Consider the following 15,996-nt stretch of genomic DNA (forward strand, 5'->3'; position numbering starts at 1 on the left):
GCGAAGAAGGGGAAAAAGTTCATGCTCGTTCATTTGAATTATATTTCAGTCATCTGAGATAAAATCATTTACTATTCCACTGAAAACTGTAAAGCATGCACAGGCCTTTGAAACTGCCAGGGAATTATTTTTGACTTCATTGAAACCTTATTCCACTGGCCTGTTTTCTCTGAAGAACCTTGATGTGCAGAGATGTTGTGGGTTCTTTGGTGGAATTCGTAATACTTACCTGCAGCTATTATCCTCATGATATCACCTCCTGGCATCAGTATCAAGGAGCTTCTCTGATGAGTAACTTTGCTAGCCCTAATTGCAGGTGAGAATTGTGAAATATTTACAGTAAAGTGCTCTTTTCAGTACAATGCCTTCATCTGAGAAACGTTTTGTACAGCAAAATTAGTTAATGCCAATCTCTAAACATAAATATTATGTTTCAGAAGAAAAAAAAAACAACAAAAAACCCAAGAAGTCTTCAGAGGAATGAGAAAAAAATGTAGGGATTAAAAGCAAAATGGCAAAAACAGCAGATGTAGTCAGGAGGAGTCATCTATGTAGGAGTTAAATTGGTAAAGGAGTGGGCCCGCAGCACTCTGGTACTGGATCATCCACTACAAATTGACTGGCAAACACACGGCTAATGGATAGCATCAGGCTAGCGCTAGATTAAGCAACATCTGACTTTGCTGTTGTGGGTGGTCTTCATATGTTGCTAGCCTAACATAAAAATAAGCTGTGAAAATGCAAAATAACTCCTTCGGCCTGTCTGTCTGGGGACTTCTAGGCTGCAACAAATCTCTCAGTCTGGAAGAGGGATTCCTCTCCAAGAGCCAAATTACTGCATCTTCCTACTGGGAGGACACCAATGAATTTGGGCAGCTATTCCAGTGGTCTCCTGACAAGGCTTGGCTTCAAGTCCCAGGACTGGCTTGGGCCTCTAATCACAGCAGCAATCGTGAATGGTTAGAGATAGACCTTGGAGAGAAGAAGAGAATAACAGGTATGTTATTGTCACTGTCTGGTTATTAGAAGCTGGGGTTTCAGCTGGAGGTGAAACAGTGCAGCCTAAAAGCTAATAATGCAATGTTTCTTTCATTAAATGTAATGAAATGATTTACACTGAGGAATATCATTTTCCAATTAAAAAAAAATAATAAATCATGGCTATTTACAAGACTGGTCTTCCTATAGGGAGATAGGATTGAACTCAGCTGTCTTGTGTGCCTGATCTGTAAACATGCTGTTAGGCTCAGAACAAGATACTTAACACAGGGACCAGCAAAGTCTGGATGGATGATAAATGATAAAGTCATAGCCTTTGAAACAATGGCCCAATGAAAGAAATTCCTGTTTCCATCTCCTGGTTTAGTAAAAATGTAAATTGCAGTTCCTGCTAAAGATATAAAGACTGCTGATAAGGACTGTAATATCAAAAAGCAATTACCTTTTTTTGAGTCATTAATTTAGACTCTATTAAAAATTCCATTGCTGTAAATTCACAATTATTTCCATTCTTCTCCCAACTTTTAAATTCAATTTTAACACAGTTCAAAAAGTAAATTAAGACTTTGTAGGCCAAGTTCTCTGAACTGTTTTGGCCTCTGTATTTGCATTTAGAAATGTTCCTTTAAAACAGACACCTAGCAAATGAAAACATATTTTGCATTTTGTTGAAAGGGATTAAGACCACTGGTTCTGGATACATGACATTGAATTTCAACTTCTACATAAAGACATTTACAATGAACTACAGAAATAACAACTCAAAATGGAGAACTTACAGAGGGATTCTGAGCAATGAAGAAAAGGTAAGGGAAAGTGGGAGGGGTGGGAAAATACAGAGCAGTAATGTGCATACTGCTTTGACACTGAAGGGCAGGCGTTCACTGTCAAGAAAGATTAGGAGTTTCAGACTTGTCTAGACTTGGGTTGTCTTCACCAGTGTAATTTACGGCCACGGTGTAGATAGTGAACTTGTCGTAACAAGGAAATTATCCAGGGCTTGCTGAAGTTGTGAGACACACACAGGGAGGCATGTGTATGTCTGCATCGTCCTCTTAAAAGAATAGTGTAATTAAAGATGTACAACCGGCTGTTCAGGCAAGTCTTTAGCTCAGCTCAGCACTTGCCTAAGCTGGTAACACTGTACCAATGCAGAAGCACTGGTTAGTATGGCACCAGCAAAGCTGAGATTCAAGTTTAGATACACCAGGATGGTCAGCCTACCCCCCTCACACACATGCAAAACAACTGACTCTGGTAAAAGCACAGTGCTGCTGGTGGAGCTGTGCCTGTGGACCAAGCTTCTGCACAGGCTGTGTTATGGTCACCAGGGCTCTCTGCCCCTTGCTGGCAGCACTCTGCTGACACAAGTGGGCACAGCCTGCCTCTGTTAGGAGCTGATGTAGCTGAATGTAAAATAAATGGTTTCACACCAGGATACCTGTCCACACAACAGATTTCATGGACTCTAAGTGACTTTAGCAATGAATAAATAAAAGCAGTGCACCTAGTTCCTGCAGTGGATGTGGTGCACAGGTTTGTCTGATAACTTTTTTTCCCGAAAACCTCACATTTCCTTTCAAACAAAAAAAAAAAAACCCAACAAAAGCCCCCCTCCTTGCCCCACAGTGTTCAAAGTCAGACCTTCGCTCATCAGTTCTGAGGGAGCTCAGCACGCCTCACAATATGGCTCTACCTGGTCCTCAGTCCTGATGGCAGTTTAGAAAACTTGGTGGAACTGTAGAGAGATTTCCTACCACCTCCGATTTTCTCAGCTTGTATGGCAGGAATTTCACTGTGCAATGTTAACTAGTTTAATATTTTTTAAATGTTAAACTAAGCAGGTGTTGGCCCCAAAAGTGACAAAACAACCTAGCAGTGGCTGAACTGTGGATGCTAGCTATTGAAAATCTGCAGGCTTGCAGTTTTCTACAATGACTTGTCATATACAAACAATCCTATGAAAGTATTATATATGATCTTAGTTTCAGCTTAGGCACATGACAAAAAACTGTCCCTTCAAAACCCCATGTGGCCTGACATTTTATCTTAAGATATGCTGAGTTCACTTCCCTATCCCATCAGGCTTTTTAGTTTTCCTTGATCATGCTGAAGCATCTCCAAGAACTAATTTTGCTGGACTACTTGGGCTGTGCTGATTCTAGGCAATACTGTATAGATGCAGGGAAAAGGAGACACAAATGCGTAGTTAACAGTCACTCTTCAAGCTTGATACAGAAATCTGACCATTTTACTAAAATATCTAGAAATATTTCACTTAAATTTTTCCTTTTTATATTTTTATCCCTTGTTGCCCAAGTAAGGGTAACAGTACTGTTGTACTGTACAGTACAACAGTGCTGCAGTACTATTAAATAAAAAATGATAGCATTATTATACCAGCATATATTAACTAGAAATTACATAGAACTGAAAAAGAGTGATAGTCTTTCTTCTCTGAGCTAACAAAAAAATTGTCATCATCTGTCAGAACTAAAAAAGATTATTTCTTTCCAGAACTCTCAATTCCAAATATCCAGATTATCACTATATTAGTTTAGGATAATGAAAACCTTTGAAGTTGGATGTCAGGAGCACTTTGAAGAGAGAGACTTAAACCAGAGAAAACAAAGTGTTTGTTTTGTTGCAGATATTCCAAGGGAACTCCAACTCCGGTGATGTAGTACGCAATAACTTCATCCCTCCAATAGTGGCCCGTTACGTGCGAATTATCCCTCAAACTTGGAACCAAAGAATAGCATTGAAGCTGGAGCTGATGGGTTGTCGAATTATGCAAGGTATGGGGTAAGCATTGCTCCCCAGGGTCCCATGGTACCTCCAGAGGCCCCTGTGCTAACACAGTGCCACTGATGTGCCTTTCTCTTTTGTAGCTAATAGTTCATTTACACATTCGATGTGGCAGAAACCAAGCCAGAGCACAGAAGCCTCCCTTGGAAAAGAGGACAGGACTGTTACAGAGCCCATCACATCAGAAGAAACTAACTTAGGTAAGACGATCTAGTGCTGCATTTTCTATACCACATATTAGCCCAGCCTGATTGAACTTTAAACTTTCTCACAAATCAGAACTTTTCCCTTCAGACTTGATTAAAGGTTAATGACAGAGAGGGAGAAGCATAGGTTCTTTTTGTCTTAAGGCATGAAAAGATATTGATGTGTGAAACAGCCAGCTTTTGTTTCCCTGCCATATGGTTTATTTGCTGTGCTTGGTAGGTGGTTCAAAGGACTATACTGAGCAATCAGCAGTTTTGTGGATCCCCTCTCTCTTCCTCTATTTGTAACTTTTATATACATAAGGCAGTGGTTTCAAAAACTGTTACCTTCTCTCTGCACAACCATGAGTTTTTGTAGATCAGGTCACCAGCTCTAAGTAGTGTAGAGTAGTGCACGGCTGTGTAATTAAACACTTTCCCATAATGCTTGTGCTCATGGGGACTCAAGACAACCTTAACTCACATACTTCTTCCTATATTTGCAGTCTTCATATTTTAATGTTGTAGAGGTAACTTCTTAGATTTAAAAGAAAACAAACAAAATTTGTTACTTATACTGACTGTTTGGTGGACCTGTAGCCAGGCAAGAATTACCAGACCCAGTACACCAAACACTGCTACGTATTAGGTAGCTGATAATTGTAGAAAGAAGCAATCGCTGTAAGAAAAAAAGCTCTTGTGAAAGTGCATTGCTCTGACTAAGCACGATGTTCATCTGTGCAGCGATGTGGGTAGAATGTATCCATGTTCACTGAAAATGAAATCTACTGAGATTTCATCTGCTAAATTGTAAATACCCTGTGGACATGTGTACTACCTTATTCTCACAGCCTGATAAGTGTCTGTAGGAATAGCAGGAGGCGCACTCCTGACACAAGAGCCATCCCACTGCTAGTTCTCAAATCCCTGCCCTAAACCATGTTGTGTTAGAATTTACCGGAGGCTAAACAGATTATTCCCTAGCTCCACTCCAGGAAATCTTTGAACTATTTTGACTGAAACGTTTCAACCAGTTCAGCACGAGCCAGATACTCAGTATGTAAAATTGCAGCCGCATTTGACAGTTTCATAAGCAACAGAAAACAGAGTGTGTGTAAGTGGCTTTTTAGAGTTACCTAGTGTGTAATAAGAAAGAATTGCTCTTTGTAAGGATACGTATAGATGTTAAGTCAAGTGTCAGCCTTGACAAAGTATGTTTAACTCTTCATCTCAACACTGTTTCACATAGGTCCATGGCAACCAAGTATGGCTGAGGAGTGGTCTTGCAGTTTTCCAGTTTTACACTTTCATGTTCTCTTGCATGGAGTTTCCCTGCAAGATTACCTGCCTTTTACTGTATTCTCTGTAGTAAAAATCACCAACTTCAGAGCACTTTGCCTTTTAAACTTTTACTTTTTTTTTGTTTTGTTTTTTTTTTTCCCTATGCAGGCTTGAAGCTTACAGCTATAATTGTCCCCATCCTCATCGTGCTGTGTCTGTTCCTGTTCTCTGGAATTTGTATCTGTGCAGCCCTACGCAAGTAAGATACTGGCTTTTGTCATTGGAGGTATTTGTGGTTGCTTAGCTAGTGAGTCCAACTACATGCCCTCTTTCCAGAGCCTCTTTTCCAGGGAGCTGGAAACCAATCCTGTTCTGCAGTCTTCCTTTTAAATAGAACTCATGTCTTCTCTCTGTAAATTGTATTTCTTTTTGTACACCTCCCCTAGTCAGACAAAAATGGAGGTAAAGCGGGTCAGAACTGCATACCGCAATTTACAGGCCAATGTAACCAGTAACTGTTTTCTTCAGCCTACAGATACTTACAAATACTAAGGTGTAAAGCAATCTAAAACAGATTAGTTTCCACATCAAAGCCAAGTAAGAATTCGGGGAAGGGAGGATTTGAGCTATCTATCTGGATCATTTTCTTTATTTCCCTCCTGTTGTGTTTCTGCTTCCCAGTCCCTTAAGTTAGAGCACTTAATCTAGCAGGCTGAAAGCTGAGCCCAGCTATAAGGAGTTGCACACGTACACTGGCAAGCAGCTAAACCCAAGCCACTTCATTTCACAAGCCAGAGCAGTGGAAGAAGCACTGCTAGCTGATTCCTGCTAGCTGTCCATTCATATGAACTTCCGCTTACATGCAGAGCCAGGAAGTGCTTCTGTGAGCAGATGGGGATTTGAAGTATAAGCAATGCCCTTATGAAGTTGCTTCATCACTAGCAGTACCCAGCTCTGCCCTGGGTTGCCAGTAAATCCATAAACTAGCCAAAGAATTCAGAAGAGCAGACCCAAAACATACCCTGGAGTGACACACATAGACATGGACACATCAAATCGATGACTGCCAGACACAAGAAATTTGAACACTGGCGCTCACAACTTGCATATAGATGGGGAAAACCAAAATGTCACAGCACAGGTTTGCACGCCTTACGTTCTAGTAAACACCAGCCTCCAGGAACTCAGTCAAGTGTTGTCCTCAGCAGCACAAAGGCACTCTCTGAGGGAGCTAAGGCATGAAGCTGAAATGCTGTGAATGCCCATGTTTATAAATGCTTTCCTCTCCTCACAGGCGAGAAGCCAAGGGACTTTCTTATGGATTATCCAGTGCTCAGAAATCAGGTTAGTGGAGAATCCTGCGCTCTGCCCTGTCCTGTCCATTCGGCCTATGGGAAGGGGTTTATGCAACTAAGCATGAAATGCTTATGAAATAGTATCCATGTTTCCTTGTTCAAATTCACCTTTTCATACAAGGGAAACAGCAAGCAGTAGTCCCACTTGTGTCATCCTAGCGCTGTGCCCTGAGAAACAATATAATTTGGTTTCTATGACAGAAAGGCAATTAGCAAAAGATCTATTATACAAAGTGCATGAATTAGCATCTAAGAGTGCTCCCAGGTGCCCTTCCTTCCCTTCCCTCCTCCAAAATACCTGTTTTGCAGAAAATTGCCACTTTCCTTTTCCTCACATCATAGGGGATTGCCTTTCTCCAAGAAAGCAAGAGCTAATAATTTTTTTATGGCTTTAATATTTCCATCTCACTGCCCTCCCTGGTTGGGACTGTATTTATAAAGCCTAACAATACTGAATTGTACTTCATGTGTAAAATCTGAATAGGGGATTGGCTTGAGGACTATGCTTTAGGAGGTGCATACAAAACCCTAGTGAAGTATATTCTTTGTCTTGCTCAATAACGCTTTCTAGAGCAGTCTCCTGTCACCTTGGAAGCTGGGGTTTAGCTGTTGTTCCTGGCCAGCCAGCTCTGTAGAGGAATATCTTTCTAAATCTCAGCTTTCCATAAAAAAAGAAAACCACTAAGCAATTCACATCTCTCTTGACAAGTGCCTCACAGTAGCTCAGCTCTGAAATTTCATCCCTCAGCAGGTGCTTACGTCAGTGAAAGGAATGCTGTTACCCACTGCAGCTCGCCCTCATTAGAAAATTAATTTGTACTTAACATCATATTTGCTAATATGATTTTTCAAGGTCACATCATAATCCTTTCTCACTTGCTAATGAGGACAAATCCCAAGAAAATGGAGATAGCCTCTTACCCAGTCAGTTCATTTGTTGCAAGTGTGCTTCATAAATCAAGCTCCTAAGCCCTTGTGGACCAGGCTTGGGACTTAGAAAGCTGGAAGCCAAACCCACCTCTCCACAGACCTCCTGCCGCAGGCTCCAGGCAAGTGCCTGACACTGTAGATTTTTGATTTTGTGTCTCACAAGGGTGTTGTGAGAACAAATTAGTCGTTGAGTGCAGGTGCTCAAGGAAATGGAAATGGAAATCAAGGAAGTGGAAGCAATGCTACTTTACCGGATAAAGAAAAAAAGGAATTTTTAAGCATTATTTTTGCCACCTAAGCAATGGCAAAACTGTTAACTTATTTTAAAGCTGGTACCTACACCTCCAGAGTTTTAGCCCTTCTTGCCAAGAAAATCCTCTATAAAGTTTTGTTTTCACTTGGAAATCTCAGTTGATGATTCACTTTCTCCCTTTCAATTTAGGGGGATTTTTTTTTTAATTTTGGTTTTTTTACAAACAGCCCATTTTAGTCTTGCTTTTTAACTACTTTTATATATTGACACCAAAAATTAAACTTTCTGAGAAGTCTTTTGATTGTAAGGCTTTAACTTGCTGATAAACCTTCTATTTTTATTTCTTTATCACAGGTTGTTGGAAACAAATCAAGCAGCCCTTCACCAGACATCAGTCAACTGAATTTACCATCAGCTATAATAATGAGAAAGAGACACCACAAAAACTAGACCTGGTCACCAGTGACATGGCAGGTAACAACTGCTCATTTGTGATGCACTCATTTTGCTCTGCGTGCAGAGCAGGTAACAGGGGGATGGACAGGCCAGCAATATTACAAGCACCAGCTCTCATGCAAGCTGAGGCCCAGGAACAGATTTATCTGTATTCATCCCAGACATATAGTGAAGCAGCTAAATATATTAGGGGAAAAATGACCACTATTTTGGAAATGTTTACCTTGGAGTTGTTGGGAAAGACTTTATGACTGAAACAGTTACAGCTGAAGATAATGACAGAAGGCACTCAGGCATGGATGCAGTGCAAGAATATGCCTAGGATAGGATAGTTTGCTGACTATTTTTTGTGTTTCAGTTTAAACAAAAATGTCTCTGGGGATTGAACAACATATAAAGCCCTTTGGTGCTGGGCAAACACAACCATTAGTTGGCTGGTTTGTGGGTGGGACTTCACGCCCAGCTGGAAGCTGTGCTGAGATCCCTGTGCAGCCTTCCTGGTGCCTGCACTATTTTGGAGATCAGGCCCCCTGAAGTGGCAGAAGGTAGATGAGGGAGAAAGAAAAAAACACCACAGTGCTTCTCTCCTGTTCTACCTTGGCTCCAGATAGCTGTTTGGACAGAGCAAATCCCCACACTGATACTATTTGCATCCCAAAGGGATGACTTCTTTAATTCATCCTCTTAGCACATCTTATCCCTGCCTAGTTTAGTCTGTCTGGAAGGGCTAGTGAGACCAGCCATTTCATGGGATCAGTGATTAGCAATCTTCCAGAAAGATTAATTGGCTGTTTCCGGCCTTCAGACCTTAGAAATTCCTTAGAATTCCTCCAATGCATTTGGCAGAGAAATACATTTGAAAAACAAGTGGATGGTTACTGTAATTCCATATGGTGCTACCCTTGATGTCTTTCAAAGACAGTTTCAATCCTTTACAGAAACTTTCAGTATAAATGTGCAGAGACCTATAAAGCAGTTTTATTTCATGAAGGAAAGGGAGTGAATAAAGGTTACTCACAAATTGTGATTATCTGGCTCCCCTGGCCATGTCTGGGGAGCCTCTGCTCTCCATCTTTCCGTCCTGCCATGTCTGTGGCAAGTCTTAACTCAGCCTACCCAGGCAGCCCCCCAGACTTAGCATTTCACCAACATTCTCCTTAAAAATAAGAAACATGAAATTAAGATGTGAATGCAGCCCAGAAATTTGCCATTTAATTAATTGCAGAGAGCACACAACTTGCATATAGATTAACACACTGCATGAAATCCTCTCCCATCAAATCCCTGGCTGCCTGCTGGTTCCCAAAGTGGAGATGCTCCATCCTGAGAGAGGGAGATTGCTGGGGATGGTGACAGCGACACCAGGAAGAGCTGCAGCACTTAGTGAAATATCATAACACCTTCACCCTACATGCTGAAGTTTGGGATGTAGCCAGGAACTGCCAAAAAGATTCACAGGACATATGGGATCGAATTCGACGCTCATGTCAGATGAGCCACGATGCCAGAACAGAAACTGAGCTAAATTCTTCACGCCTGCATCAAAACATGATACTTTAGCAGTGCCACTTACTAGAGCTGTTCAGGCCACCGTATGTATCTGTAAGAGATTATCACTAGCACCAAAGCGAGAAAGTTGGAACACTGAATTTCCTCATAATAGTTATGGCTGGATTTTTTGAAAACCCTTTTAGTCCAGATCTCCTCCTTACACAGCAGCCTGGCATCTGCCTCGACTACAGGTGCAAACACATGCTTCTTGAGGCTGCAATTCCTCCGTCCTGCTTCTTGCTCCTGCTTGTGCCATTGCCCATCCCCTGGTCTGTTCCCCTTGACCAGGGCAATCCCAGTTCCTCTGGCAGTGCCAGTCCCACTTCTCCTTCCATGGCTCATTCCCCTTGTGTGCCTGCAGCAGTGCAGAGCTGGCTTAGTGTGTTTCACACTTCCCTTGACTCTCTTGGCTGACGTTCCGCCTAGCTTCATCCATCTTGTCAGTTAGCTACTGTGAGATGCCTTTCAAATAAAGCCAGCACTTGGTCGGGCTCATTCAGAATCCTCTGGGCATTCTAATTATTTCAGAAGTGGAACGCTTGCTTTGGAGAACTTCTCATTTGTGGATCTTCCGGCAATGTCCTTTTGTCCAGTTTGTTGCTAATGTTTTGTTGACTTACCTTGTTTTTTAGGGCTTTTGAGTATACTCCAGAAGTGATGTTAATTTATTTGGGTGGGTAGATGGGGAAAGGGATGGAGGGAGTAAGAAAAGGGGTGGCTTGCTTCCTGAAGGGGGTTACAGGACCAGCACTGGGGAAAGGTTTTCTCACATTCTTAATCACCATGTGTTTGATACAATCAGAGTAATTTTTCAATATAAAATACATATCTATGTGTAAGTATTGAATACATAAAATAATCATTCTATGCCTTATTGAGCAGTTCATGCTTCCTTTTAGATTATCAACAGCCTCTCATGATCGGCACTGGGATGGTGACACGGAAAGGATCTACTTTTCGACCCATGGACACTAAAGATGAGGGAAGAAGGGGGAGTTTAGAGTTTGAAAATCACTACCACTGTCCAAACAGAGCTAACCGGCATGAATATGCTCTGCCACTGACCAGCCAAGAGCCTGAATATGCCACCCCCATCATAGAGAGGCACATTACAAGAGAGAATAACTTCCCTTCTGAAAATGGCTACAACATACCTGTAATCTCATCTCAGATACACTCCCTTTCTGCTGGCAGCTTCTCTAGTTCATGTAAGACCGAAACCATGAATGGAGACTATCAGACACCCCAGAGTGTCATAAACTACGACAAACCCAAAGTTAACGGTGTTCTGACCTCTGTGAGCTACAGCATGGACTACCAGAAACCTCAGCCCAATGCCCTCGGGAGCGAGGGTTACTCAACGCCCAGAGACTGCCTAAAACCAATAAGCCAGACAGCAATGACAGCTCTCTTGTGATCTGCCGGAGCAGGAGAGACACAGAGCGCAGGAACGTCACTGCACAGCTTTCTGAAGCGAAAACAGAGTTTGGAAGGACTCTGCTGCGGGAGGCAGAAGGCAAACAAGCCCCTGTGTACATAATATTGCAGTCTTGCTGGGTTCTGACATCTGAAGAAAGCATATGCTGTTTATCACTGTTTATAGCAAGAGAGATGTTATCAGTGAAGACTGTACATCTTATTTTCTGTAACTGATCTCAGTGCTCCACTTGCAATGTGTGCAATTTGTACATAGCTTTTATTTAAGGAGAATTTCTTAAGCTTTCTTTTCACCTAGGAGATTGAAAGAACTGCAGGAATACCTATTTAAGGAAAACAGTCCTCCTTCTCCGTCTTTGTTTTACCTGCTGTTGGCAGCTGTAAATGGTGTATCTTATGGTTGTGGTGATTCATCTCCTTTCCTATAACTGACGATAGTGCATCACTGTAGTTCTTACTGGGAGGGTAAAGAAGCAAAACTACTTAAAGCATAATGTGCACAAGAGAAGGCAGCTGAGCATTTAAATTACATGCTCAAACCCACCTTCCTGGCTGCTTTTTTAGCAGCAATTCTTACATGCTTGAATTTGATCTGTTGTATGACCTGAGCCTGTCTTAACTTGCTGCTCATGATAGAAACAGGTGGAAAGGCTGAAACCAGTTCTGGGTTCAAGCCAAAGTGATCACTCTGCAATAGAAAACAAACAAACAACAAACCCAACACCTGTCAGTCTGGGGTTTGGGTTTTTTTCTCCAGGAAGTGTGTGTGGAACCAAAATTTGAATTTGCAGCTGGGAATTAAATCCTGTTCAAGTCCTAGCTGATGCTGTTGCTGCTAAACTAAAAGGAAATCTGTTCCTTGGCACAAAGCAGCAAACTTCCTGAACTCTTCATTGCTCCAGTAGGTAATTTTATGTCTTACAAATTTCTGTTTGAAATATTTTGACGAAGTAAAACGTGGTGTGTGTATGGCTTGGCTTGCTGTGGCAGTTAAATTTGCAAGACAGCAGATCAGCACAGTTGTGTTCAAATAGTTTTTCTTTTGCAGCTAATGTTACCCTCAATTCTGGTTTTGGACAAACTTGAAAAAGCACAGGGATGGGTGCAATCTATTATACAGTAGCTGGCTTCTCTTTCAGCAGAGGCGTCATTGAAGCAAAACAGCTTCTGGTAGCAACTGGGACTGTCGACTGCCTTTCTACCTGCAGTGCTTGGAGCACCACTTTGGATTCAAAAGCTTATCCTAAATTGTCTTCTTGAGAAGAACGGTGCTGTATTGAAAGCACAAGGTTGTGAAATAAGACTAGTAAAACCTGAGCTCTTTGAAAGTTGCTATCTGAAGGCCCTCCATTTCCTTGCATGTAAATGTGGGATAATTTGCAAAGATTTGTAGTCTGTTCTCAGCATGCTTTCAGATCCTCGGGTGGAAGGTGCTGTCAGAGTACAGACTAGTTGCAGTGGTACTACTCATGAATATTGCAACGTCCAGCCATACCTGACCTTAAGGCAAGCTCTCAGTGGGTTCTTACCACATGCTTGTTTTGTGGCCATTCCCTCCTGTTGCCACACCATGCATGCGATTGCCCTGCAAAGAAGAAAGTGTCAAGGCAACCTTGTAGCCTTCCTGTGTTTGCTGTCAATAGTTTTTGTGAAATGTCTAAAACACCTCAGGTCCTGAAGCGAAACAGCAGCAGCCTGTTTGTTAGACCGAGATGGGCAGTGTTGTTTACCTTCTGTTGTTTACATGTCTCTGTAAATAAAGAACACTGGTATTTGTAAATCAGTCACACAGGCCTGCTGCTTAACTCAGTGCACTTGATCATCTCTGCGCACCCACTATCATCACATATCCCGTGGGGTGAGAAAGAAGTGTTCCTTATGCTCTGCAAAAGCATCAGTTGCACTGCTGCAATTCACAGTCCCAGTGTGACAGGCTTAAAAAAGATCCTTACAGTGCCCCATTTAGCCTGGCTGTTCTGTCCATAAGCTCTAAAGAAGAAGCAACTGCAAACAGCATTGCTGCTGGACTCATAATTGAGAGAAGGATGAGGGTGCCCTCCTGATGAGCCTGAAACCAATGCTCTACCCACACCACAAATTAGCCTGGCTCATCACCTGACAAACGAGCTGGACTCAGTAATCAGGGTTGCTCCCCACCTAATGAGGCACCTAGGTAATGCAGCAGTGCAACAGCACCAGCCACAGATGACACTGTTTATAGTATAATAACCCTTTTCATGCCTCTGCCCCAGCAGCATGCTGCAAAGCTCAAAAGGGTTCTTGGTAACATGTGCCCATTTCTGCCACCGTTTAAACCCATCTTAACACAGTTGGTTTAGCCTAATGAAAAGCTGGATCTCAATCTGCACCTTCTCTTCATCTCCATTCCCCTCACAAACCCCTGCAAAACGATGGTTTAAAATGAACCCCCAAACATCTCCATCCTCCCTGTGTCACAGTAGCTTGGTGCTGACAGACACAGAAGCAGCTCACCATTATCACTGCCATGGTGCTTCATGGTTCACCTCTGAGTGACTGCTGAGGGTGGTTAACACAAAAAGCCTTGGGCTTTTCCACCTCAGCCTGGGAAATAGGGAGCTTCTAGTGACCCTTGCAGCAGATACGCAAGGGAACTTCCTACTTGTGCAGACTATCCTAACGGTGGTGGAGATACTAAATCCTGGTGTAGGAAGGAAGGGGGACTGCCTCAATCTTTCCAGTGGTAGTGCTCATCCTTGTGCTCACCCTCTGAACGGCTTCTCACATACTGGTACTTTGGACTCCGGCCTGTGTACATCAGCCTGTTCTCACCATCAAAACCAGTCACAAGATTAACACAGGCAGCCCCATCAAACAACACAGACTTCAAAATCTTCTTTCCACAGCAAAGGTTAGAGGATGAGCCATTCTGAGACATTTACACACTTGGGAGGGCTGCATTAGCTTTGGGTTTCTCTCAAACATCTTTAGAGATCTTGTGAGAGCAGTCTGACCCTCTGGTCAATGGAGACATTCAATAGCACTTCCATACCAGATTTCTTTCCTGAGCAGGCACTCCCAGCAGGCCAGAACAGTAAAACTAAGCCAGAGTTCACAAGAAGGTTAAATATTAACTGATCATAGCACCAAGGGCCTGCCTGTCCCAGCTGTAGCTTATGGCAAGCCTCTGACTTGGCCAGAACAGGGGCATGTACTGTAACTGCACATGTCTCTGACCAAGGGAATGGAAGAAGGCAGATCTGGAGGTAAGAAAGTGTAAAAGATGATGTACACTACCTACAACTGAAAACACACAATGCCAACTTAACATGCATTCCCAGCTGGTACTTATATTTAGACAACAAACAAAAGACAAAAAAAAAACAAACAACAAAAAAAAACTACAACAAAAGTTCCTGAAACACCACAGAAAAAAAACACAAATGGCTTTTGCTCTCAGCAGCTTAAGCTGGTGAATAGATTGTGAATTCTTCTGTGAAGTAACTTTCCAACACTCAATACAAATAGAATACAAAACCTCTTCTTTTTTTCCTATCAAGTGTATCTAAAGAGTCTTTCCATATTTCATTTAGCTGCTAGAGTTTTAACATCAGATATTAAACCCTACCTTAGTACCTACCAGAATCTTTCCATCCAACAGGCAACAGATTAAAAATAGTCCTTGACTTGCATACTGGAACTAGGATTTCCCAGCTCACTGGATGTACTACTCAGTCACTCATAGCATCACTTGCTTATTTTACTGTCTTTCTCTGGATCAAGCACCCGGCTTCACCTCCCTCTCCAGACACCATCCACTGGCTACAGCGGTCTCTGCATAGATTGGGGAAGGCAGAAAAAGCACTGAGGCCAACCTGCACCTCCTGCACCTGATGAGTAGTGTAACCACTGAGCTAGCATGGCAGCAGTCACAGCAGCATCTTTAGCACCTCTGTGCTTTAAAATGGGGAATCCTTGCTTTGGTATTTAAAAAATCCCCATGAGGTTGTATTCCAGCTTCTGGAAGCAGGGTGTGAATCCCATGGCTTGTCTGCATTACCCGTGTGGCTGAAACCAAGAAGCCTGAGGTTTTAATACAGATCTTCCTTGAATTTTTCCCACCAACTGCCATTTGGTAGTTTTTCACTCAGTGAACACATTTTAGTGGAGCACCGTTTAGGCATGAAATATTCCCCACACAGAGGAATATTCCCCACAGGATGGGACTGTCAGGCTGTATAGGTCCTGTTACAGAAACTGACACTTAACTGTGGTTACCCATTTGGTGGATTGCTATCATTAAAATATGCATGATTTGATTTCCATGGTGCTGAAGACTCTTATCCTGTACAGACACATGGCAAGGACTACTGCACTCTCCCCAGCACCACTCCATCATTGCCAGACTCTCTGAACCCATTACCATAAGCTGAGTTGCTCCAGGACTCATCTCCATTGCACTGCAGGAAAATGGGCTTGTAGCCATGCTGAATATCGCAGAAGGCACCAGAGGTCTTCCAGGGCTCAGGTGATCTAATCTGCATCTGCAACACAGAGCAAACCAGGTGACCAGTATCAGAAACCGGCAGAGCCCTTGTCTCTGACCTACACCTACTGGTGAATGGGAGAAGTGTTAAGGGAAACGCCTAGTCAGCTCTATTGCAACATCCCCAGTAAGCCCCCATTTTGCAGCCATGTAATACAGGTGGCAATCATCTGACATGAGGACTCACTCAATTGCTATTTCTGAGGCATCTAAAAA

At 42.5% G+C, this 15,996-nt stretch overlaps 1 protein-coding gene across 1 annotated transcript in view; it reads left to right on the forward strand.

The window, feature by feature from the left end:
- The window catches only part of DCBLD1 (discoidin, CUB and LCCL domain containing 1), a 47,093-nt gene extending 34,051 nt beyond the window's left edge, over positions 1–13,042 (forward strand). The window contains exons 8-15 of the mRNA XM_031053999.2: positions 782–997; positions 1,675–1,805; positions 3,650–3,797; positions 3,891–4,007; positions 5,442–5,532; positions 6,568–6,617; positions 8,166–8,285; positions 10,718–13,042. Coding sequence (XP_030909859.2) covers positions 782–997; positions 1,675–1,805; positions 3,650–3,797; positions 3,891–4,007; positions 5,442–5,532; positions 6,568–6,617; positions 8,166–8,285; positions 10,718–11,235 — 1,391 coding nt within the window. The 3' untranslated portion in view covers positions 11,236–13,042. The remainder of the gene's footprint in view (positions 1–781; positions 998–1,674; positions 1,806–3,649; positions 3,798–3,890; positions 4,008–5,441; positions 5,533–6,567; positions 6,618–8,165; positions 8,286–10,717) is intronic.
- The last annotated feature ends 2,954 nt before the right edge of the window (positions 13,043–15,996 follow it).

Source organism: Melopsittacus undulatus, chromosome 3 (genome assembly GCF_012275295.1).
Source record: "Melopsittacus undulatus isolate bMelUnd1 chromosome 3, bMelUnd1.mat.Z, whole genome shotgun sequence".
Taxonomy (NCBI): Eukaryota; Metazoa; Chordata; class Aves; order Psittaciformes; family Psittaculidae; genus Melopsittacus; species Melopsittacus undulatus.